General features: G+C 39.0%; 1 protein-coding gene across 1 annotated transcript in view; it reads left to right on the top strand.

Moving 5' to 3' along the window:
• Nucleotides 1-3,960: 3,960 nt before the first annotated feature.
• The window catches only part of GNAI1 (G protein subunit alpha i1), a 92,352-nt gene continuing 71,033 nt past the window's right edge, over nt 3,961-25,279 (top strand). Inside the window, exon 1 of the mRNA XM_053609699.1 lies at nt 3,961-4,380. Coding sequence (XP_053465674.1) covers nt 4,263-4,380 — 118 coding nt within the window. The 5' untranslated portion in view covers nt 3,961-4,262. The remainder of the gene's footprint in view (nt 4,381-25,279) is intronic.

The following is a 25,279-nucleotide window of genomic DNA, read 5'->3' as shown; positions in this document are numbered from 1 at the left end:
AAAAAGCTATCATGTCACTTTATGTCATATCATTCCTCCATTTAATATCCTGTTTCCTCAATTATTTCTTATGACATACTTTGGAGTTACTCTGAAATGTGACATTCCCAGCAGAATATGTTCTAATGTGTCTCTTAACACATCTCTAACTCTTTTAACACATAATACTTAGTATGATTCAGCAACAAGAAGAAACAAAATACGGGCACACCCTGTCGTATGGATGAATCTTGAAAACTTTAGGTTAAATGAAAGGAACCACGCACAAAACACTACGTATCATTAATATATGGTAACTTTCATAAAAAATGTCCAGAATAGGAAAATCTAAAGATACAGAAATTAAATTAATGCAGTGATCTTTCAACCAGTGTGCTGTGACAGGATTTTAGTATGTTGCCAACATTTTTAAAAATCATTATTTTTTAAAGAAGTTCAAAGAACAGCAAGGATATTCTCTTTTTCACATTTTTTCTTCATCAACATAATTTAAGTGTGTCGTGGAAGTTTATCCGTTCAAGTGTGCCAGATAAAAAAGGTTGAAAAATACTGGATTAGTGGTTGTCTAGGACTGGGGGTGGGGGAAATGAAGGACTGGGAAGGAGGGTTAAGGAATACAGGGTTTCTCTGTGGAGAAATATAAATGTTCTACAATTGATTATGGTCATGGATGCACAACTAGGTGAATATGCCAAAAGTCATTGAATTGTATACTTCTAATAGATAAATTCTATAGTGTGCATTTTTTATCTCAATAAACCTGTTTAAACAAATAAGAAAAATGACATTGGGAACACAATACTCTGAAATAAAGTGCTTTAACCTCTGTAATTTCAAATTTTCTCTCTGTATAAAATAGATGAGTTCGTCATACCTGCTCCAGCTCCTTGACAAGGTTGTTGAATCATATCGTGCAACATCATAATTACATAAGTTATTAGTTTGAGTGACTCTTACCACCACATATCTGGATTACTAACACAATCCACTTTCTGGTAACTCAATCGTTTTACATATGGTGGTAAGAGAATTTTTAAAATTGATGTTATTAATAACATCTATTACCCAACTCAGGAGAAAGGGAAACTTCATATCCATTGCATCAAGTCCAACTCTTCACCTTCACCTTTAAAGCTTGAGATTTAAGTTTTCCAACTTTGTTCCACACATCCTATCATTCCTCACACCCCAATTATGTCTCAATTATAAAACAATTGCTTTATCCTACATATACTTTGCATATTCATCCTTCAGCTGGTTATTCTTCTCTATATACACATCCCTTATTATGGCTTCAATATTTGTGTCCACCCCAAAATTCATATGCTGAAGTCCTAGTCCCCAGTATGATATTATTTGCAGGTAGGGCTTTAGGGAGATAATTCGGTTTAGATGAGGTCCTGAGAGTAGGGCCCTTTTAGTGGAATTAGTGACCTTATAAGGGGAGAAAAAGAGACCAGAACACTTTCTCTCTATCATTGTCTCTGTCTCTCTGTCATGTAAGGACACATTAAAAAGGTGACCATCTGTGAGTCAAGAAGAGAGACCACATTGGGGAACTAAATCCACTGGCACCTATTTTTAGACTTACCTGCCTCCAGAATGGTGAGAAATATATTCCCTTTGTTTAAGTCTGTGGTAATTCTTTTTTTTTTTTTTTTTTTTGTAGAGACAAGAGTCTTACCTTATCGCCCTCGGTAGAGTGCCATGGCGTCACACAGCTCACAGCAACCTCCAACTCCAGGGCCCAGGTGATTCTCTTGCCTCAGCCTCCAGAGTAGCTGGGACCACAGGCGCCCGCCACAACGCCCGGCTATTTTTTTGTTGCAGTTTGGCGGGGGCCGAGTTTGAACCCGCCACCCTCGGTATATGGGTCCAGCGCCCTACCCACTGAGCCACAGGCACCGCCCATGTCTGTGGTATTTCTTATGACAGCCTAATCTGACTAATATATACTCCTTGAAACTCCCCACCAATATCCTGTTATCACTTCCTTCCAAAGTATTTTTTTATTTTCCTGTCTTAGAATTTCCCCCATACTGGTCACTTCATTACTCTGCACACCCTTACAAGTTTTGCTTCCTCTAAAGCTAATTTGTAGGTCTTACTTTGTTGTATGTATTACATTTTAACTCATCTACTTGACAATCCTTTCAAATGAGAGAGATAATGTGTAAAATTGTTATACTTTCATTTCACCAAAACACAAGTTTTGTGGTCATTTCCAGCAGTACTCACTCATGACTGCTTCCTTTTTTGCTAAAAGTGTTGGTGGTTCCACACTCTATCTGGCCTGAACTTAATGGGAAAGACTGACAAGAACAGACAATCCAAAATGACTAAAACACAAAAACACTGCATTCAAATTTGATTTTTTGTTCATTTCAGAGTTGCTGATAGAAACTAACATTTAGAATGTCAAGAATTACAAAGAGGGCAGAGGACGATTAAGTAAATTCAAAGATTTGAATTTTTGTTGTCATATTACAAAAGGTTGTAGGAAAGGTTGAGTCAGGTCTTGAAATTCCATCTATTGAGTCCTACAAACTTGGCTGTTGTAGAACAGGAAAGGGCATGTCAGTTAAGGAGGGAATTGACGATCTCTGCTAGCTCTCAGGCCTGGTCTAAATGACTCTGTCTATGTCATCAGCTCTAAAGTGACTCTGCCTATATCATCAGCTCATCCTCACCTTAAAAAAACTCAAGCTCAGTTAAATAAGGCTTCCACATGAAAACCAAAGACCAATTTCCTAAATTTAATCATCCAAGAAGATGTTTTTCTGTTACTACTATTCCTATCTTCTAATCAGTCACCATTTCCTGTGGTGTCTGTAGGGGAAAGGTATAGTGCAACTGACAGCGAGATCAGAATCTAAAACCTGGATTCAGTCAAAAGGCCGCACTCTATAATCCAGAAGGCCATATGTGGCCCCAGGGCTGCAGGTCCCTCACCCCTGGAACAGACCTGTAACCTCTGCTCATTCCCTCAGTGCTGGGTGAAATGGCTCCACAGGCCCCAGGAGTTTACTTCTCTCAGACCAGTTAGAAACCGGAAGGATAGAGCCATAGCTTCGTATATCAACTCCTCATTTTAGGAACTAAGCATCTAAGGCCTGCAAAAAGGAATGACATGCCCAATGGCACAGAAACTGTCACGGTCATAAACACTATCTCAAACTTGGCATGAAAGCTTACATGCAGCCATAGAGATGTGTTACGGTGTGGAGATTTGTTGGCGCCGGTGTGTTTCACTGCTCTTTTAAAATTTACCACTTGATTCTTTGTCGGGTTATGAGGAAATCCTTCAAAATGTGTTCTGCTTGTGAAAAAAAGCGTGAGGATGATGCAAAGGAGGGAAGGCTAGAAGAAAGAAAAGGGGAAACGGAAGAAAATCAATCTTGGTCCCCCCCCAACCCCCGTGCCCTCCCTCAACTTTCCCGTTTTCCATCGTCCTCGCCTCTGGTCTCACCACAGTTCCGTTCCCTTCCCAGGTCCCGGTGTTTCCCACGGCCCTGAACGCCAGCCTACGGGGCTTTACATCTTGAAACCCTTGCGTGGCTGCCGGCGCTGGGCATGCTCAAACGCCCAGGACCGGCTTTTTTCGGCTTCCAACTTTGGCAGCTCTCCCACCCCCACCCGGAGGGGCAGGTACGCACAGATCCCTGGGTGTGAGTAAACGGAAAGAAATTACCCACTCCCTCGCAGGGAGCGGGGTACCGGAGCGCGAGGGGCGGAGGCCAGAGCTCGGCAGGGCAGTTCCGCGCTCCGGGAGCACCGCCAGGGGAGGCACGCGCGGGGGCGCCGGGCATCGCGCGGCCCCGGGGTCGGAGGAAGCGCGGGCGCGTGCGCCCCTCGGAGGGGGCGCTGTCCGAGGGCACGTGCGCGGGCGCGCGCTCTGGGAGTGGTCGCGGGGTGGCGGGAGGGGCGGGCAGGGGCGGGGCCGCGGCGGCGCGCGGAGGCCGAGCTCCGCCGAGCTTCGCTAGGCTGCGGCGCGGCCACCGGCGGGAGGGCGGTAGCCGCTGCACCCGAGCCTTCCAACCCCCAAAGCCGGGACTCGGGGGCGCTGAGTGGCGCCCGGTCGTGGTGCTGCTCGCTCCTTTGCAGACCTCGTCGCCCGCGTCTCCGTTTAGGAAGTGGTGGGGGTGGCGTGGCAGACGGCGGGAGGCAGTGGAGCGCTCCCCGGGAGGAGAAGGAATTCACCTGTGCTTAGAGACAGCGCTCGGGCGCGGTGGGAGCGGCGGCGAGCTCTCGGTCCAGGCACCATGGGCTGCACGCTGAGCGCCGAGGACAAGGCGGCGGTGGAACGGAGTAAGATGATCGACCGGAACCTCCGGGAGGATGGCGAGAAGGCGGCGCGCGAGGTCAAGCTGCTGCTGCTCGGTGAGGGCGGCCGGCGGGACGCGGGCCGGGCGGGGGGCGGCCGGGGGGCTGGGCGCGGCGCTCCGCCGTGGCGGCTGCGAGGCCCTCGGCCTCTTGAATGCCCGAGGGGCGGGTGGCATCGGCGAGAGCCCGGCTGGTGCGGTGCAGAGCCCGGGCGGGTCCTCCTCTCCCGGGTCCCCTCGCTCTCTCCGCCCTGGCGGGTGGGAACTCCCCGCGGCGGGGCAGCGCTGCACTTCACTCTCACGCCTCAGTGTCACCCTGCAGGGAGCCCTGGAACGATTTTCAGGTGGCGGATCGCGTGTAAACCCTGCTCTTTGAAGTTTAGCTCAGCCTTCTAGAGATGAAGGGGCAGTCGCATCAAGAAAATACCCACCTCCCCTCACCGCCCCCCCCACCCCGAAAACCCTTCACATGACGTGGTTCCACGTTTGGTGAAATCTGTGCTTTTATGGGGCCTCTGTAGGATTGAAGTCTTTACTGTTAACTTCCTATGGCGACTCACTAAAGTGTTAAAAGGAGCACTGATTATATTTACCCTACACACGGAAACAGGCTGCTGTGGATGCTTGGATTTTATTGTTGTGAGGCCGTGGAAACCACCAAGTTGAGTGGAAAGGTTTGCTTCGGTAGTAGGTAGGGCAGATACTCAAGTGAGTGGCGAAAACCGCTGTGAAAGGATTGAAAGGGTCACGCCAGACAACAGGAGTCTCTCTCCGATGCTGTGGTTTCTGATGAATGAGATTTGCCAGGCTTTTATTTGTTCTTCGTACTGTTCTTTTCGTGAAACGCTACGGTGGAGGTCTTCTCCGTTTGTTTCAAGGGGAAGAAAATAAAAAGAGTAAACCAGGGTTTTGACTCAGGGAAGCATGAGGAAAATACTCACAGTTTAAGATTTTTAGATCCCTGAGTTAGGGTTTCCTTTTGTTTGCATGTTTTCCTCCCATACTCTATAAGTATGTAGGTAGATGAAAGATTTCTCAGCATCTTCCTTGGCACTTGGAGCAATTGCTTTTATTTTTTAAAAGCAGTTATCATACAAGAGAAATACTGAGCAAACCTGCTTTTAGTAAGCTTCTGTTTCATTGGCTTAATGACTGCAGAAAAAATGGTGGTTTTTTTTTTCTCTCCATTACTAATAGGTTTAGAAGCAGCAAACTTGGCATGACTAAAAGTAATAATGATCTGAGTCATTTTACAAGTAAACTGTGAAATAACTTTGCATTTTAAAGACCTTGGGTGGCTTTCTTCACCCTCCTGCCCCCAGCTTAAATCTTTCTCAGTTAATACTGTTTGCTGAAGTTTCTACATTAATAAGAAATACTGTATTTTGAGGAGCTCAGTGCATTTTTAGTGTATCACGCACAGAAGAGACACACAACTTGATGTCAAACCATGTAGACACCACTCCTTTTGTGAATTGAAACGCGCTTGAGACAAGTGTGAGATGAAAGGATTAAAAACTTATTTTCCTGTGGTTTTTGCACTGCTGCTCTGATAAATTTTTTCAGTGTATGTCTGTGTGATTCTTAGTTTGAGCCAGCCATTTATGTTTAAAGCAATTGAAAAATGAATCCTCTGTGGTGGTGTTTTTCCTTTAATTAGATAACTATTAGAGGGAGATGGACTAGGGTAAAGATCCCTGGAGCAGGCTTTTCTTTATATCCAGAAGAGAACACTGTTTCTTAGCTTTAGCACAGTTGGCATTTGGGGCTGGATAAATCTTTGTCGTGCAGCCTGTCTTGTGCGCTTTAGTAGGTCCAGCAGGACCTTTGGCCTCTGGCCATTAAATGCTAGTAACAGCCCCCAAACTGTGACCCTCAGAAATGCGTCTAGATACTGGGTAAATTTCACTCTGCAGATGAAATTTAACCTTGGCTGGGAACCACTGTTGTAGATTAACAATTAAAAATAGTTGAATGTGTAACGTAGAACAAAAAGTTGAATCTCTACAACCATCTATAGTGAGTTATGAGAAAGGTGTAGCAGAGTTTTGATTTTCAGAAGGAACTATGGAATTTTTATTCCTTCACATGAATAGCCTTAGAACGATTTCTGAATCATTAAATACTTTTTTTAGGTAAATTCCTTCAGCTGTCATTGCTAGCTGTGGTCTTCAGCTTTTCCTTACCTCTCTTCCTATGTGAAAATCCTATCCCATCTCTGTCTGGTTGGCCCAGCCATGCTTCCTCTGTCTTCTCTCCCATTCTACCCTTTCGCCCAGACTTCCAACATCTTAGCTCCTATAAACAGAATGCTGGCTTATTTCATAAATCTTAATTCTTGGAATGTTTGACAACTTTTTTTTTTTCCCCCTAACGTGACTTCAGTGGTGAATTGTGACCTTTGGTTCTTTTTTTGGAAGTTAAAGCACATGGGTAAGCAGCTCAGTGAAATGATTCTACCTAAAACATGGCAACTGGATAAACTAGAAATGTAAAATGGTTTCTAGGTAACCTGTAATGCATGTCATGGCACTTTGCCTCAGGTCTTCTTCCTTATCAATGATTTTATTTTTCTTACCAAATGATTTTTTTTTTTTTCCATTTAAGGCAGAAAGTCTCTAAAGTACATTTAGGACAGTTTATTAAATAATTTTTATTTTATTGCATTTGTTTTTTTCTTAAGGCGTATATTGTCATTTTTAGACATCTGAGTTGGTAGATTCAGGTGTAACATTTGTACATTATTAGTAAAGGTTTTGGTGCTGAGTGTCTATATGATTTAAATCAGAGGTATTTAACTATCATTAGGAACAGTGAATTAGGCCTTAACAAGAGAGGATGGAGTCTAATAGTTGATCCTAAGAAAATTAGATTAGGGTTTGGAGTGGTTTAATTCTTTTAGGTTTAGTTTTCAGACTTTAATATTAGAATAATAATCCTAAATGGAGAAGCATTGTAATGAATAAGTAGTAATGAAAGTTCCCTTTAATTGTTTGTTTACAGGCTAAATACCTTTTAGTGACATATCTTTGAGAATATTACCTTTTTAAGGGCAGTATCATTAGGCCTAGTTTGCATTTTAGTAAGATTATAGTGTACTACTAGTACTTATTCAATGTTATTTTGTTATGTATTTGGAAAATATAAGGATTTAGATTATGTGAAAGTAAAGTTTTCATGAATTGTTCCTAAATCATTTCACTCCAAAGCTTTGGGCTTTATTCTCCGTTACTCCACTTCATTATTCTTCCTTCCATTCCAGCCATCCCTACAAACAAAAATCCATACCCTTGTCTCCTTTTTTTAGCTTGGTTTAAATATGACAGATTTGGGTAAAAATGGGATGAGGAATTGGACCTCTTGTTTGGTGGATATTTTTCTGTTACTGCCGCCAGCCAGTTGGGATATGTCATTGATCTTTACTCCTTTTGAACTTGCTCTGTGACTTCTTTGGTTGAGAAATCTTGGCGTGGCAGGACTTGTGTTTTTGCACTGCTTTCCCTATTTCCATAGAATTGGCTCAGAATCTTAGATGTTGGAAAAGCCCATTTCCTTGGATAAACGGCCCTGATATTCCAACATGGATTGTGTACTTCTCCCTTAATGGTCTACCTTGTAATAATTGTTACTTTAATAGAAGCCACAGGTGGTATAAAGTATACTTTGAAAGTGCTTATTTTTTTGAATCGTAGTTTGAGTCCTCCTCTGCGTGTGGCAGCGTGAGTTCAGTAGGCTTTCCTGCTTGTCTTTCCCTCTTCTTTACTTTCTGCCGTGGGTATTGTGCTATTTTCTTGTTCAAAAACCTTTGGTAACCCATATCCTACAGAACAAAATCTTTCCTTTGGACCTGACTTCCCTCTCTGCTTATATTCTTTTCCCAGAACATCCTTCTCTTCCAAATAGGAACAGCTGGCATATGTTAAAGTATATTTGTACTTGGTGTCTGGTGTTAGCCTGTTTTCCTGTTGCTGTGAGCACTTTTATGGGCAGAGTCTTCGTAAGTTGTCTTTGTATTCCTAACAGGAGTAGTTTGTCGTGTGTATAATGAGTTCTCAATTATATAAAATTATTATCTTGGTAAAATATGAAACTTAAACTCTGCCATTTTTGTTGTCAATGGAAGTAAATAACTATCCATCCAAATATTGTAAATGACAAAAAAGACTAGTAAAAGTGTGTGATGACAAAAATAGACACAAGGCATCTAATATTAAATTGATTGTCTTAAGAATATTTGTTTCCTATTATAAAAGCTTTTCATAGTTGTTATATTACTGGTAAGTTGGAGTTGAGAAAATGGAGATGGATATTTGTTTTCTATGTTATGGTTATAATGTTATTTCTTAAAAAATGTTTTTGTAAAGGTCAATCTCATTTTCTAATCTTTACTTTTGGCTTCTTTTTATCATAAATGAAGACTTTGAGTCTTGCTAAATTTATCGAGGATAGGAAATATAATGCCTATCTTATAGAATTTTGCAGATGTTATTTGTACGTGAAAAAGTTTGCTATAATTTAATTAAAAATTGAGTATCCAGCCCCAATCCTAATTTTAATTTTGTTATGCATTTCTCACTGCCTTGGAAAATTTAAGATGAAGCAAATTTATGTGGGAAGACTCAAGTGTGTTGGTTACGTTTCTAGGTCACATATTTCTTGGCCACCCACGTGTTGTGGTTTGCAATTACCCAATGTGGGGCCACCTAGAGTGTGACACTGGTTAAGTTTAGATCCCAGATGGCATTTGAGTCTTATGAACTAAGGTCAGCTTGTAGTGCCTGGGATGCTTTCTGTCATAACTTGTTAAATGCTAATTAAAAATCTTAACATAAATAGGGGGCAAAAATAACTTTAAAATGAATGCTTGTTACCATAAACTTAGTGGTATAATTTATTATCGTATATTTTTGAGGTCAGAAGTCCGAAAAAGGTTTACATTGGGCTAAAGTCAGTGTGGAGGTTCTCTGAAAGAATCCATTCCCTTGTCATCTACTTTTTTTTGAGACAGAGACTCAAGCCGTTGCCCTGGGTAGAGTGCTATGGTATCACAGCTCACAGCAACCTCAAACTCTTGGGCTTAAGAAATTTTCTTCCCTCAGCCTCCCAAGTAACTGGGACTACAGGCTCCTGCCACATGCCCGGCTATTTTTTGGTTGTAGTTGTCATTGTTTGGCAGGCCTGGGCTGGATTTGAACCCGCCAACTCCAGTGTATGTGACTGGGCGCCCTAGCCGCTGAGCTACAGGCATTGAGTCTCCTTTCTTTTTTAACCTTTGTCTAAAGTCCACTTACTTTGGTTTCTGGTACCGTTTCCAAAATCTTTAAAGCCAACTTGGCTGGTGACATCACTTTCTTGCATCCCTTTTTAACTTAGAAGGACCCTGGTGATTACACTGAGCACACCCACATAATCCACATAACAGTCCCATTTCAAGATCCTCAATTACATCTGCAGATTCCCTACCCACCCCCACCACCTCCGCGTAAGGTAATGTATTTGCAAATTCCAGGGATTGGGACAGATGTATCTTCAGGAACTTCTATTCTGCCTTACCACAGTGTACCCTCTGGCTCCCAGAGATTCAAGTCTGTCCTGCAGATACAAGCATTCACTCTCAAAATCTCCAGAAGTCTCAACCCATTACAGCAACAGCTCAAATCCCAACATCTCATTCAAAGATTGTGATCTAACTTAAGAATGAGTAATATTCTGAGTATAGTCCTTACCAGGACAAAATTTTCTTCCCTATTTGTGGACCTGTGAGACTAGAAAATGAATTGTCTGCTCCCAGAATATAATGGTGAGACAAATGTAGGTTTTCATTAAGTGGAAAGACTAAAAGGAGTCATTGGTCTCCATCACTTTCAAAACTCCGTTTTGTTTTGAGCCCTGGGAATAGTCCTCTGAGACTCTGCTCTGCCTTTTGGATACTGGACTCCACCCTTGAAGTCATCCTCCTTTTCTAGTGAAAGGTAGCACACGTTTGCAGTTGTGTGATTTCATCAGCCTATTTCTTGCCCTTAGAATGGTAGTGATTTGAAAGCATCATTTAATTTTGTTTTCTCTTAATACACTTTTTCTCTACTGTTTTAATGTAACCAGCAAGAAAAAAACAGGCCACATCTTCAATGCTTTGCTTGGAAATTTTCTCATCTAAGTATCCAAATTCGTAGCTTAGAAGGTCTACTTGCATGTCACTGCTGAACATAATTCGGCTACACAGTTTGCCTCTATATAACAAGGATCCCCGCCTCTCATTTTTATCATGTTAACATGCTTCACTTTTCCATCCAAGTCGTCAACAACAGCACAGTTAAAGTGCGTGTATCCATCAATAGTCTGTTCATGAAAATATAGATGTTTTGTGCACATGCTCCTTAGCTCCTTCTAAAGCTTGCTAGGAGAGACATTAACATATTTCTACTAACAACGTGTCAGGGCACTCTAGACTTTTTCTGTCTTGCTCTTCAAAATTCTTTCAACCTGTGCCCATTACCCAAAGCTAAGGCCATGTCTGCATTTTTAGGTATTTGTTACAGAAGCACGCCACTTCTAGGTATCTGCATTATAACTTTCATGTATAACTTGAAGGGACTGCATAGCAGTTGTAATTTATATTCTCCAGTCCTTCATAATCTATGTAACTATCATGGTAACACTAAAATTACCAGTTTCTGACCCTTCATATTGAACCATGGTATTTTACTCGTCATAATGTGAAAAAATAGACTTGTCTTTGTTTGCCCTACTTCATTGTTGATTTTCCAGTCTAAATTTAGTCTTCCTTCCTCTCCCTTCTTAATTACACCATTTTGAAATCACCTTTGCATTTACGTTTTTATTGCCTGTTGCCTGTCTCAATGAATCTTGTCTGACTTGTTTCTCTCTTGATGGGATGGCATGGGTAGCGTTTTCGTAAATGTAGATTAAATGAATGAATAAATTCTTGAACATTTTGACTAGTACTCCATTAAAGGGAAAAGTTGATACAATTTCCTTGTGCCTTGTTAATTTGAATTTTGGCCCAGTGTATCCCCACTTATCTTTTTTTTTTTTAACATCTTCTTGGTTATAGTAACTCTAAAACCTACTATATAATTTCTTTTTTTTTTTGTAGAGACAGAGTTTCACTTTATTGCCCTCGGTAGAGTGCCGTGGCGTCACACAGCTCACAGCAACTTCCAACTCCTGGGCTTAGGCGATTCTCCTGCCTCAGCCTCCCTAGTAGCTGGGACTACAGGCGCCCGCCACAACGCCCGGCTATTTTTTTGTTGTTGCAGTTTGGCCGGGGCTGGGTTTGAACCCGCTACCCTCGGTATATGGGGCCCGCGCCCTGCTCACTGAGCCACAGGCGCTGCCCAACCTACTATATAATTTCTAACACAATCTTAGACACTAAATTAATACTGGGAACCAAATTCTTGTTGCATGGTCAGAAAAATATTGTGAAACTTTGGTAAATTAAGTGGTAGAGTGAAATGTGAATTTTATGTTTGTACATTCTGGGTACCTTGCTTTTATCAGTATGGCATTGTTACATATTATTTTCCTGCTATCCTTAAATGCATACAGTAATACAGCAAGGCCTTTAGTATATTTGCACAACTATATATGTCACCCAGGATGATGTGATTGTGGGTAACCTTGGCTTTCCGGAGCCAGCAGAGCGCCCAGGAGCTCACCACCAGTCTGTTCTTTATTATCTTGCTTGTCCTTCAGTGGTGAGAATTATCACCAGCTACATTTGCGAAGTGTGTTCTGTGCTTTCCGTTCAAGTTATGCTTTAGCCTTACTGAATACTTAAGAGAGTTTAGAGTCTTCCTAGGGAAATAAAATACATGCACGTACATAAAAATAATTCTTCATAATGGCAAATGGAGAAGACAAAGTAATAATAGATACTAGATGGAGAAGCTGAGCATCAGTATTGAGGACTTTCATGTTGCATATTTTCAAGCTTTTACCATTTGATCTCCATTGGCAATAAGCTCTGTGTTAATTGGAAACTTACAGCCTAGAAGAGAGTCTGCTATATATGCAAAGTCAGTGTACAGTCCTTTTCTCACCTTTTCTATTTAAGGAATTTTATCTCTCCAGCATTTGTTCAGCTCTGTGGGGAGACTCTCCAGCTAGGAAAAGGCAGTTGACCTAGAACACTGAAAATACAATGTTTCCCACGGGACCTCGGACAAGTTAATCCAAATTCTTTAACCTTCAGTTTTCTACAAATGCTGGGTAATAAATGTATCTACCTCACAAAGATAGGGACAAAGTAAGCTAATGCATCTGAAGTACTTAGAATAGTACATGGTGCATATGTTCTTATTAAATATAAGCTGTTGTAAATACTTCAGAGACTCTCTCAGATCAGCCCTTCCTTGCTATTTCATCCATTTATGGTCAGAGACATTAACTCCTTTCCTTGATATATATATATCATATATATATATATATTTTTAGCAAGGGTGTATAATGAAGACTTGAAAAAGTATAAAATTAATTTTAAGTAATAGTTTCTGATCCCACCATAACTTCATTGTGGGACTTGGATTTCTGTTAAAGAATTCAGGGGTTAGACCATGTAAAGATCTGTGCTATTTCAAGAATACTTTGGAAATGATTTTTAAGTAATTGGAAAACTTATGAATTACTTTTTAATCATTTGTAAATAATTTGCAACTGTAAATTATTTACAAATGATTAAAAAGTAATTTGCTCTTTAGTTTGTTAATAATTTTTAGAATAAATGGTGTTTTTTGGAAACTTTATTTTTCTTGAAAATAAAGCTGTTATTGTACATTATTGAAACATTTGAGTTGATTGTCTTCTTCTCAGACAAGTTTGTGATTACTTCTGACAAAATTTAAAATCTTACTAAAACTTTCTGTTCTGTTGATCCAAAAGAGATTTCTGATACAACTCCAGGATTACCATAAAGTTGCTTTTAGAAGAAACATCTCTTGAAAAGTGTTAGTAACCTTAATACAGAAACAGAACTATTACATCAGTGATAGTATTAGTACCTTGTAATAAATTGTGAAAGGAATTTGTTAGTTTTGAATTATCTGGAACTCCTTCTGTTTACCTTTTCTAAGGTACAGTCTAGAATTTTTTTCCTAATACTTTATCTACTCTGAATTATGGATGTTTCCTGCTTGAGTACCTGCCTCTCACTTGACAGCCTTTTTCAGAAGGCTTCCTAATTTTGTTCATCAGGGTATTTAAGACATATGGAAGTTGGAAGTAAACCTGCAGTTAAGATCAATATAATATAGCAGGAGTTAGAGGAAAACTGCCATCTTATATGAGTTGATGTTTCTAAAATTAATCTAATTTCAAGAGTTCCATTTATTTTTATACAGTTTAAAATTGATCCATGGTATCATTTTCACAAACTGAGTATATCAATGCATTCAGCAGTCAGATCAAGAGATGTATGCAAGGAATGTGTTGTGACTCTAAAAGTTGTAATCCTAGTCAGTAGAGTTGCTGGAGGTGATGACTAATAGCCTAATCTGCCTTTGATAGATTTATTTTTAAATTTTAATGGTGACATTTTTATTTCTACAATATATTTCTGATGTCTCTTTAAAAAATTGTTTATTCCATTTCTTCTAGCTTTGTAAAGTCACTTTCATTGTATCATGTCAACTTCACAGTCTGGCAGATGTTTATTATGTGATGTTCTTAGGGTTCAGATATTTGTGGTGCTTGATTCTGTCTCACAGTAGATTGTATCCCCCTGTAAGTTCTTCATTTTGAGCATATATTTAGGCAGTATTTTATCTGTGTAAGTCCTATGCACCCTGAGTTGTCTGCAGTTTTCCTTTCTAGCTTGGGGGGCTGAGGTCTTCCCGTCTGTTTTCCCAGGCAGCTCTTTGCTGTAGAGCTGGTACATAGTAGCAGTAGCCAGGCTCCTAGCTATCTTGAGTGCTCTGCCTTCTCTGGTCATCTCAAGCATGAGGAAAATTATATGTTGTGTCCATTCCACACAGTTGCCATGGGCGTTCCCTCTGCCTAGCCATGTTCTCCACCAGGCTGCTTGAATGCCTTGCTGCCTCGGAGACTTTCTTTTCCCAATAAGCCTCTCTGTCTTTGGCAATCTCACCTTTTCAGACATAACATTCATCTCTGTAACTTTGGCCCAGAGAGGAGATCAAAATAAAGGTCTGATTCGCCACTTCCCTTAGACCCATCGGCCTTCTGCAATTATTACTAACTGATTGCTCTGTGCCACCCAAGCTTGTAGACTCTGCCGGGATCCCCAGGAAAGTAAGCCATTGTACTTTTCCACTTCTGCCTGGATGACAGCAACGTCTGCCTCTTCCCCCATTACTCATGTTAATGCAAAAAAGAAAAAAAGTATGTTAATAATTTAAAAAATACTTCTCCTATTACTTTCTCTATTTTTCTGCTCTGAAGTTAGCCTCCCTCCCCAATCGTTCCTGTTGTATGTCCTTGCTATATACCACATGTACTGACCTTATTTTTCTAGAGATGCTATTCTTAAACTGGAACTTTAATATTGTACAGAAATTATTTGGAATCTTTAAAAAGCATATTCTCATTTAGTAGTTCTGGGGTGGGGTCCAATAAGAGTTTGCGTTTTTCACAAGCTCCCGGAGAAAGCCTGGTCTGCTGGTACACAGTTCGGTCCACACTTTGAGAAGCAAAGGCCTAGAAGAAGTGATCCTCAGGGCTCTTTTCTGTTTATCTATTTCATAAGCGTTTTTCAAGTCTTATCATGTCTTTGCTACATTATGAACCCTCCTGTTACTTTTGTCAGTACCCTGCAGAGTACCACTCACGCCTTTTACATTAACACATATTCACACACAGAAATACAACGCCTGCCGGGCTTGTTGTTATCATTGTTCTGTGGTTACTCTTCTTCTAATGTTAATCTGGATCCTGGTGTTTTTAGCTGTGCGTTTTAAGAAAAATCACTTGGTATTATTGTTCGTGGAAACTTCTGAAGAGTGACCAAAACCTATAATTAGTGGTAATGAATCTTCTATGTATTTGGCAAGCGTTCTTTAAGTAGAGTTCTTCTTTTGATGATATGATGAGACAGGTCAAGTTGAAAGTGCCCCCATAATAATGTTTCTCTGACAGTTTTCATCTGGAAGTATTTGAGATGAAATTCATTTGTCAGAAATAAGTCAAAGATGGTTGCTGCTGTGGACTGAATGTTCATGTTTTCCCAAAATTCAAAATTCACATGTTAAAGCCCTAACCTCCAATGTGTTAGTCTTTGGAGTTGGAGCCTCTGGAGGGTAATGAAGGTTACATTAGGTCATGAGGGTTGGGCCTTCATGATGAGATTAGCAGCTATATTAGAAAAATAAAAAGGAGATATAGGAGCGCTTTGTATGCACACACCAAGGAATAGCCATGGGGGGACCTAACGTGGTAAGGGCCCTTCCAAGGAACCAGAGCAGGCTGGTGCCCTGATCTTTGATTTCCAGCCACCAGTACTGAGAGAAATAAATGTTTAAGCCACTCAGTCTCTAGCATTCTGTTACAGCATGTCGAATGGAGACAGTTAAAAACACTAATAAAGTTTGTAGTCATTGGGCTTGAAATAATTGCTCATGCTATTTTTATATTTTTATAACTTCAGCTCTCCTAATTATAGATGCATCCAACATAATTTCCATGGCTTTTCTTTTGTTGTTGTTGGGGATTCATTGAGGGTACAATAAGCCAGGTTACACTGATTACATTCGTTAGGTAAAGTCCCTCTTGCAATCGTGTCTTGCCCCCAAAAGGTGTGGCACACACCAAGGCCCCAACCCCGTCCCTCCTTCCCTCTCTCTGCTCTTCCTTTCCCCACCCCTCTCAAATCAGAGATCAATGAAATTGAAAACAAAAGAATCATTCAGAAAATTAATGAAACAAGGAGTTGGTTTTTTGAAAAAATAAATAAAATAGATAAACCATTGGCCAGACTAACTAGAAATAGAAAAGTAAAATCTCTAGTAACCTCAATCAGAAATGGTAAAGGGGAAATAACAACTGATGCCACAAAGATACAAGAGATCATCTCTGAATACTACCAGAAACTCTATGCCCAGAAATTTGACAATGTGAAGGAAATGGATCAATATTTGGAATCACACCCTCTCCCTAGACTGAGCCAGGAATAAATAGAGATCCTGAACAGACCAATTTCAAGCACTGAGATTAAAGAAACAATAAAAAAGCTTCCAACCAAAAAATGCCCTGGTCCAGATGGCTTCACACCAGAATTCTGTCAAACCTTCAAGGAAGAGCTTATTCCTGTACTGCAGAAATTATTCCAAAAAATTGAGGAGGAAGGAATCTTCCCCAACATGTTCTATGAAGCAAACATCACCCTGATACCAAAACCAGGAAAAGACCCAACCAAAAAGGAGAATTTCAGACCAATTTCATTCATGAATATAGTGTAAAAATTCTCAACAAAATCCTAGCCAATAGATTACAGCTTATCAGCAAAAAAGTCATACATCATGATCAAATAGGCTTCATCCCAGGGATGCAAGGCTGGTTTAACATATGCAAGTCCATAAATTTCCATGGCTTTTAAAAGGAAATTCTGACATTAGAAAAGTGCCCTTCCTGTTAGTATTTAGTGATATATAATTAGAAAATGTGAAATATTTTAGGATTAAACACAGTGCGAGTATTCTATCGCATCAGCTTTCATCATGGTATCATTTGCTGGTCGGGCTCAGTTGAAGTGAGGTACGACATCTGGTTCTTCATGGAAATTCATTCAACAATTTTTTTTTCTTATATTTCCAACTCTATGGCCTGCATTTTCTATATATAATATCTGGGAATAGAATAATCTTCAGGAAGCTGATACATTGAAGTAAAGAAAACTTTCTTTAAACATTTTACCATTAGGTAAAATAATATTGGTTATTTTTGCTTGTTATCAGTATTAAAAAAATGGGTCATGGATGTGTTCATTTGTCTTAATATACTTGTGTAGTGATCATCTTAACTTTGTTTTGTATGATTGCGCTTTATGGGGCAGGTTGAGTTTTATTACTTGTTGCCAAAAACTTTCCAAAACTTTCAGAGCTAAGACTGAGTGCTGAACTCTGGTAATTTACACTATGCACATGGTGATGCTTAAAATTTTTGAACTAATTTCCTGACAGATGTGTAGTCCATTGTAGACTTAGCAGTCACATCTGAAATAACTTAAACCCTAACTTAAAAAGTAGTATAAAAAGTGATTCTGAAAAATATAAAACTCTTAATGAGGTCTGTTTAATGCCACTCTTCGGAAAATCAACAGGACTTATGCTTTAAAATTAATAGACTAGTGTGTATTTTCAGGTGTATTTTGGGTGCATGTGGATGTTGTGTCCGTTAGTGAGCAAATGTTATTTTAAAATTAACAAAAAACAGAAAAGCATAGCCAATTTGAGCATCTGAACAAGCCTGTCAGATAAGGAATTTATTTTTTTCTGAATAGTGAGGAATTTCTAGAATGAGGAACTAAGTTGGGAACTGAGTTTCAGTATTTTAGAATTGTATAGATGTATTCCAGATATGATTTAGCATAAAGATGTATCTGTATTTCTGCAAGTAGGGTTGGATATTTAGATTTATGATAGTTTTAATCATTAAATATGTGGATAAATTTATAACCAGTGTTGTCAGCTTATTTGATAGAACTTTTGAAATGAAAGTATAGAGGCATAGCTTCCTTGTAATATACTTCTCGTAGACAGAGTCTGGGACTGAAGAAGATTGGCTGTTGATAATGTACATATCATCGACATTCGTGGCATCTTCAAGGTTTAGTTAAATTGTTTGAAACTCTGTATGTGAGTGCCTTTTAAATAGAAGCATTCAGTCAGAGTTCTTCTGTTGTTCTATCAATCTTCTGAGTACCTTTCTTCTTCTAATAAGGAACTTTATAATACACATCCAAGATTCTTTCATACGGTTGTTCTTTAATACAACTACTATTATAACTTCAGTATAGAGACTTTATAAAAGACACATTCTGCAATTTTCTTGGTCATGAAATATTATATTTACAAAGTGCTTTTCTTTTCTAGCTGTTTCTCCACTTTTATATTTAATGTTTATATATCATTTTGTTTTCTTTCTTTTTTTTCTTTTTTTGAGACACAGTCTTATTTATATCACCCTCGGTAGAGTGCTATGGCATCACAGCTCACAGCAATCTCAAACTCTTGGGCTCAAGCGATGCTCTTGCCTCAGCCTCCCAAGCAGCTGGGACTATAGGCACCCGCCACAACACCTAGCTATTTTTCGTTACAGTTGTCATTGTTGTTTAGCTGGTGTGGGCATGTATATACCCGCCAGCCTGGTTGTGTGTGGCCGGCACCCTACCGACTGAGCTATGGGCACCGCCAGTATATCATTTTCTTAGAAAAAATTGGCATCTGTTCTGGTAGGTATGGTAAATATTTGGCATGATGGGAGAAGAACACTGTGTGTGCTAGGAGGAGAAACTCCTCAAGCCAATTGCAGCAAGAGGGTACAGAACCCTCAGAGGAAACCCAAGGCTGAACTCTGTCCAGCTGGTTGGTCAGGAGTCAGCAGTGATGCCAATGGCTCTGGAGCTGCATGGCACTGCCAAGGTCATTTCTTTACCTTGGAGCTCATCATATTACTCACTGCCTCAAGCTCTTGACTACATCCCCACAAACAGGTAAGTCTGATCTGCTCATCTCTGCTCTGTCCTGGGCTTTGGAGTCCTAAGCCTTGGTCGGGTGAAGACGGGGCAGACATCTTGTGGAGTGCTCCTTCTGGTAGGCAGTTTTGGGGTGGGGGTTGTAGCGCTATGTCATGGTGCCCACTTGTCAGCAAAGTCAAGGGAGGAAAGGGTTGGAAGACTGTTAAAAAAGTTATGGTACTGCTTCCGAGTTCTGTACATCATCAATTTCAAAAAGTGACTTATTTATTGTCTTTTTAGTAACAACAAAGAAATAGCTTTTTATTAAGCTGTTCTACCTCTTATGACATACGTGTTAACTGTTTCGTGTTTTGGGGTGTTCAGTCTTAAGATTGATAGGAGATAATACTATCTAATATTGCAATGTAATTTGTTTGTTTTTTTTTTTTTTTTTTTTTTTTTGAGGCAGAGTCTCACTTTGTCACCCCCGGTGGTAGAGTGCTATGGTGTCGCATCTCACAGCAACCTCAAACTCTTGGGCTTAAGGAATTCTCTTGCCTCAGCCTCCCACATAGCTGGGACTAGAGGCGCCTGCCACAATACCCAGCTATTTTTAAAGAAAGGGTCTTGCTCAGGCTGGTCTCCAACTTCTGATTCAGGCAATCTACATGCCTTGGCCTCCCAGAGTGCTAGGGTTACATGTGTGAGCCACTGTGCCTGGCCTCACAATGCAGTTTGAATATCTTGAGTTGTACGTTGCAACCATGTGTTGTTATAGGGAGAAAATATTCTAGTAAATAGCATTTAATTATTTTCAAATGTTGTTTCTTTAATTATATATAAAGTATTATGTATACACTGTGGATATTTAGGAAAATAAATATTTGAGTACTTTTCTTTTTTCTATGTATTTTGAGTGGTTAATATTGTACTGGATATGTGACTGTGTACTTTTAGGGGCTTAAATTTTTACCCATCTTTACACATTTTGTGTAAATCTCAGGTTTGGTGGCTACATATAGTCTGTTTAATAGATGTGCCATCCTGGAGTGCAGCCATGTTTATTATTGAGGCCTTCTACTTTATGTTCATGTTTTATGCTGCACTGATCCTATTTTGTGTATTGTCATTGCCTGTATTCCCAATTAAGCCCTTAAGTTACTGGGTTAAACGTTCTTTACTGTTTTAATTCTTATGATGTATGTGGGTAGGTTTCTGCTCCCAGATGTTCCACTTTCTGTCCTCACAGGAGGTATGTGAGACTGCTGTGTTTCCCCTCGCCCTCATCAGCATTGAACATTCTTGTAATTATCTGTGCTAAGTTGATTGGTTAAAAATGGCTTCACATTGCTACTTTAATCTGTAATTTCAGATTTGCTGAGGAATAGTTGAAAGGACTTTTTATTCTAGGGAAGTTAATGTTACTCATTTTGAGAGTCATTGGAATCTGTCCTGTAATATTTTGCATATTTTTTTGTATTTTCTCTCTCTTTTGTACTTCTCAATTTTGTTGCTTTTTGACATAGCTTGTTTTACTTTAAGTGAGAAGATTTAGAGTTGTTTAAATTGTTGGCTTGTATAACTACTCCTTGAGTGGTTTTAACAAGGCATTTTTAAATTCACTTAATTTTATGTATCTTCAGGTTGTACAGTCTAAGAAGTTTTGTATCAGAAGTGGAGAAGAATTTCTTGACAAGAAAAATGCATAGTATAGTAGACAAGATTGATTAGTTAATTGGTGTTAATGTTGAGGACATATGTACCATACACAGAATGTGGCAAAAAACATACCATTTTCACCTATTATCAAGAAAGTGCAGATTAAAGTAAAATACCATTTTGCATCCATCAGAATAAGATAATACCAGTTGTTGATCTAGACAATTTTAAAATACTGTTGGTTGGAGCATCTGGTAAAACCATTTTGGGTAAAGCTTTGTCTTGGGGGAAGGACTCAAATTTATAAGAGGGGCTTTGCTTAACAAATGCAAACAATGCAACCTAATTCGTTGTACCGTCAATTAACCTGAACAATAAAAAAAAAAATACTTGTTGAAGATAATCTGTGACTTTTGACCCAGTAATCTCACTCCTAGGTATAGAATTCAGCAAAAGTGTTGTATACCAAGGAGAGTATTCACTGCACCGTTGCAGTAATAGCAACATTTGAAATTAGCCAAATCTTCATCATGAGTGAATACACTTGTGAGCAAGAATGAATAGAGTATGTGTTGAAATATTATGTTAGAAATGTACACATGAAGTATTGTACAGAGAAGCTGAATATATGATAAATATCAATAAAAATGTTAAATATACTGTTTGGAGAATGATGTACTCTGTGACATACTCAGATAAAGTTAAGTTAAAAAATCCTCAGGAGTATGCCATACATTTATAGGTACAACATACTCAGGAAAAGTGTAAAGACACGCAGAGTTTGATTTTGTCTTAGAAGGAAGGGAGTGAAGAAGGATCCGTGGTGGTACACTGTTTTAATTCTGAAGCTGGACGCTGGACACACAGATGTTCGTTATCTTATTTTCTAGATATTTTTGCATGACTGAAATATTTCATAAATAAACATTCTGTTGTCGTAGACTCATCCTCTTTCATTTTGGAGTCGACTCTTCCTGTGCTTTCACATCCAGTTGTTTTCCAGGCTTTGTGTTCTCTTCATCGGCATTGCCCTGTCGCTCATGCTCTTTATTCTTGTACCTTGGTCTGTTGTAATATCCTCCTGCCTGGTCTCTGCCTACACACTTCCACCTTCAGCCTGCATCAACCCTCCAAAATAACAGCTTTGATCTTGTCAGTAACTGTTATGAAGTCTTGGGTAGTTTTGATTGTTTATAGGATGTCCCTGTTTGTTAGAGTGATATGCAAGAGCCTCTGTGGTTTGGCATTTCCGTGTTTCTCATGATTGCCTCTTTCCTTTTTGAGAACTCCCTGTTCTCTCCCAGCTTGATACTCTGGTTCATGGTGTTCCTCTTTCTAGGAGTGGCCTTCCACTCTTATCTGCTTCCAGTCCTGCCCATGTATATATATTCATGAGCAAAGGTTGGGAAGTTTTTCTCAAAATTGAATAATATCTGGATCCCTAATAAAGCAGTTCTTATGGATTCCTCATTTTGATTTAAATGTCAATTATATACACAATATCACTTAGATACACACGTAGCAAAAGCATATTATTTAAATTATAATTTGAATGTCACTTAGATATACAATATCACTTAGATACACACATGTAGCAAAGCATATAATTAGGTGTAAGATCATGTTTCTCACTCCTTGGTAACCACAAAGCCAAAAAATTACAGATTAAATTACAGACTAATATAATTTTCATTAACATTACTTGTTTTGTGTTGGTTGCAATGACGGTGAGCCATGGACTGCTTTCAAATTCGGCCTGCCTGCCTCCAAGTGCCACAAGACATCTCAACTCTCTCCTCCCCTTTGTCTGCCTGCAAAGCCCTCCTTCCTGGGATGCTCCCACTTCCTCAGTGAGGCATCATCTGTTGTATAAATTATAAGGCTCAGTTGTGTTTCCACCAAGTGCCTGCTTTTATATATGAAAAAAATTTATATGGCTTAAAATTTATATAAATATATATACTATATACATACATATACATACAACTTCAAACTGCCTAAGTGCAGATAATTATCCAATAAATATTAAATTAACTACCGTCTCCTATGGGTGTGTGGAGGGTTGTGTGGATCCAAACATATGTCACACATAGATCCTGCATTCAAAGAGTTTAGAGGAAAAAGAAAGCAACAGGAACATTATGGGCAGGGTAAATGTGAAGGAGTGGGATTTGTACAGGGAAGTACCTGAGTTTCAAGTCAGAGCTGTTAGCCACATAGACCTTCAGTTATTAAAGTGAACAAGCGAGAACATGAAGTTGGTATGTTTATTTTGAGTTGATTTCCGTATGTTAATATTTATGTTATTCAGGTGCACTGGTGATCCCAGCTACTCCAGAGCCTGGGGTGGGAGAATTGCTTGAGACTAAGTGTTGGAGACCAGCCTGGGCAACATGGAAAGACACCATATCAAAAAAAAAAAAGAAAGAAAGAAAGATGGTCTCTTTGCATTGCCTCTTTTCATTACTTGTTCATGGACCCTATGTTTTTGAGTTTTCTAGAACTAAGGTAGACAACGTTAACCTCATATTACAAAGCAGAAGGTTTAGGCCTTTTCAGGTAATTTGTCCAAGAACATACTGCAACTATGTGGCCAGGCTGGGTGTTGTCTACCTTTATGTCTGATCTCTAGCTCTTAACCTTCTTGGAGTACTGCCTCTCAGTCCTTTTTTTAGTTCTGCTTTTAAGTTATTTCATTTGCAAATAGGTAATAAAAAGTATTTTTTCCCCTATTAGGAGGGCAGGGCCTGGAGAGAGTAGACACTAAGTAAATACTTGTTGAATACATTAACAATTATAAGTTTGACTTAACACACCAGTATTAACTGATATACCTAATCAGTGATGTAATCATTTTATTTAAAGGGGTGACTAAATCATATAAATCAGTGTTAGTGTTTTGTTTTTAAAACAATGAGTTAGAGAAACATCTTAAAGGTATAACCTTTCTTCCATGTTCAGTATCTACAACTAAAGTATTTCAAGTGAAAAGTGAAATTTATTTAAAAAAAAAACAACAAAAACCCGAGGCAATTACTATCCTGAATCTTTGAAGAGAGAGTTAATTATACTTAATACATTATATTTACCGGAGAATGTAGACTCTTAACATTTTAGATTTTTTTTTAGCATTAATGACTTTCCCCTTAAGCTAACTAAAATATTAAATTTGTGAGACTCTAGCATAATGTAAAAATTGACAGGCTGGCCCCCACATCATGGTGATAGAGCTTCCAAGAGGGCAGATTAAATTAATCAAGCTCGTCATGTCTAAGATTGTCTTCAAGAAGGATCAATGTATTTATTCAACTTTGCATTCTTTTTCTCTTTTGATAAAGTCACAATATAGTTTTACATCCTAGTTTAAAGTTTTAGTTAAAAATTAGTAAGTTGTATTAAAGCTTGTGTTTTTCTAATAACTTTTATAAAATGTGTTTGAACACTGACTTGTCTAATTATTGACTTAAAAGTAAAACTACTTCCAGTTTTACAAGTTAACTAGGAATATTGTTTGGGGTATTTTTTCTCTGACACGGAAGGAGAAACAAGACAGAAGTGGCTGGGTTGGAATACTTTTACTCCATCCAAAATGCTGAAATGCTGTAAATACACACGGAAGTGTGTCTGTTCGTTTTGCTATGAGGGGTCATATTTGTTAAAGGTCTTAACATTCTGAAAAGTGACTCTAATGTATTTTCCTCTGGAAGCAATCAAAAAGAGACTCATCCTTCGTGTGTTGTTCAAGAAGGAGCGGAAAAATAATTAAGGAACAGAAAGTAATTTTTTTTTCCTTTAAATTTAGGAGATCGCCTAGTTTCCTAATCTTCTGTGACTTCTATTTTGTTTCCTCTAGTATAACCCTAACCCTAGAAATCAAGCAGCCGATTTACATAATTTCCTACGGAAAAAGGCTTATATAGTCTCTGAACTGATTTTTAAGGATAGAGATCGGAGGGCACACCTTTATATCAGTTGTTATTTCCATGGTGTTCAGGTGAGTTCTGGTTTGTGAACATTTTCTGAAGGGTGTATTTTTAGGCCTGTGCATGAATATGGTGAATTCTGTACTTGATGGAATTATGGGAAACTAGGATTTGACTTGGTACAAGGAGACTTTAGAAATAAAGCCCTAATGTTCCTCAAGTCCTTGGGATTTGCCCTGGAAACAGTGGTAGGCATGGAGTGATATTGTGATTATGAAAACTCTATCTGTATATTTATTTCCATAATGAAGCTATCTGGGACTTCCAGTTTTTATTTGGGTACTTTTTTTCATAAACAAGCCTCTAACATAATTTATATTCATTACCAGAGTAACTTGAATTAGGCTTATAATTGACAAATAAGGCACATCAGTTACATCATTTTTTAGTTTTTTTTTCTTTAAGTTCAAAAATGACGTATACAATTTATATTTTGGAGAAGACCATATCAACTGAAAATAGTGTTTTCCCCAGATTGCGGGAACTTGGTTGTGGAGCTTTGGGCTCAGCAGTAGCTTTCTGGGCTGTGTTCCAGGATTGTACAAGGGGTATAATTGTGAAAGACTCAGACTTACAAGTTAGTAGGTTATAGACAAATTTTTTAAAAGTGGGGTTTTTTATAAAATATAGTTTCATCTTTAATGAGTTGTATTACTTTATGAAAG

This window comes from Nycticebus coucang, chromosome 11 (assembly GCF_027406575.1).
Source record: "Nycticebus coucang isolate mNycCou1 chromosome 11, mNycCou1.pri, whole genome shotgun sequence".
Taxonomy (NCBI): Eukaryota; Metazoa; Chordata; class Mammalia; order Primates; family Lorisidae; genus Nycticebus; species Nycticebus coucang.
The sequence above is the reverse complement of the archived record's forward strand: the minus strand, read 5'-3'. Positions and strand labels throughout refer to the sequence as shown.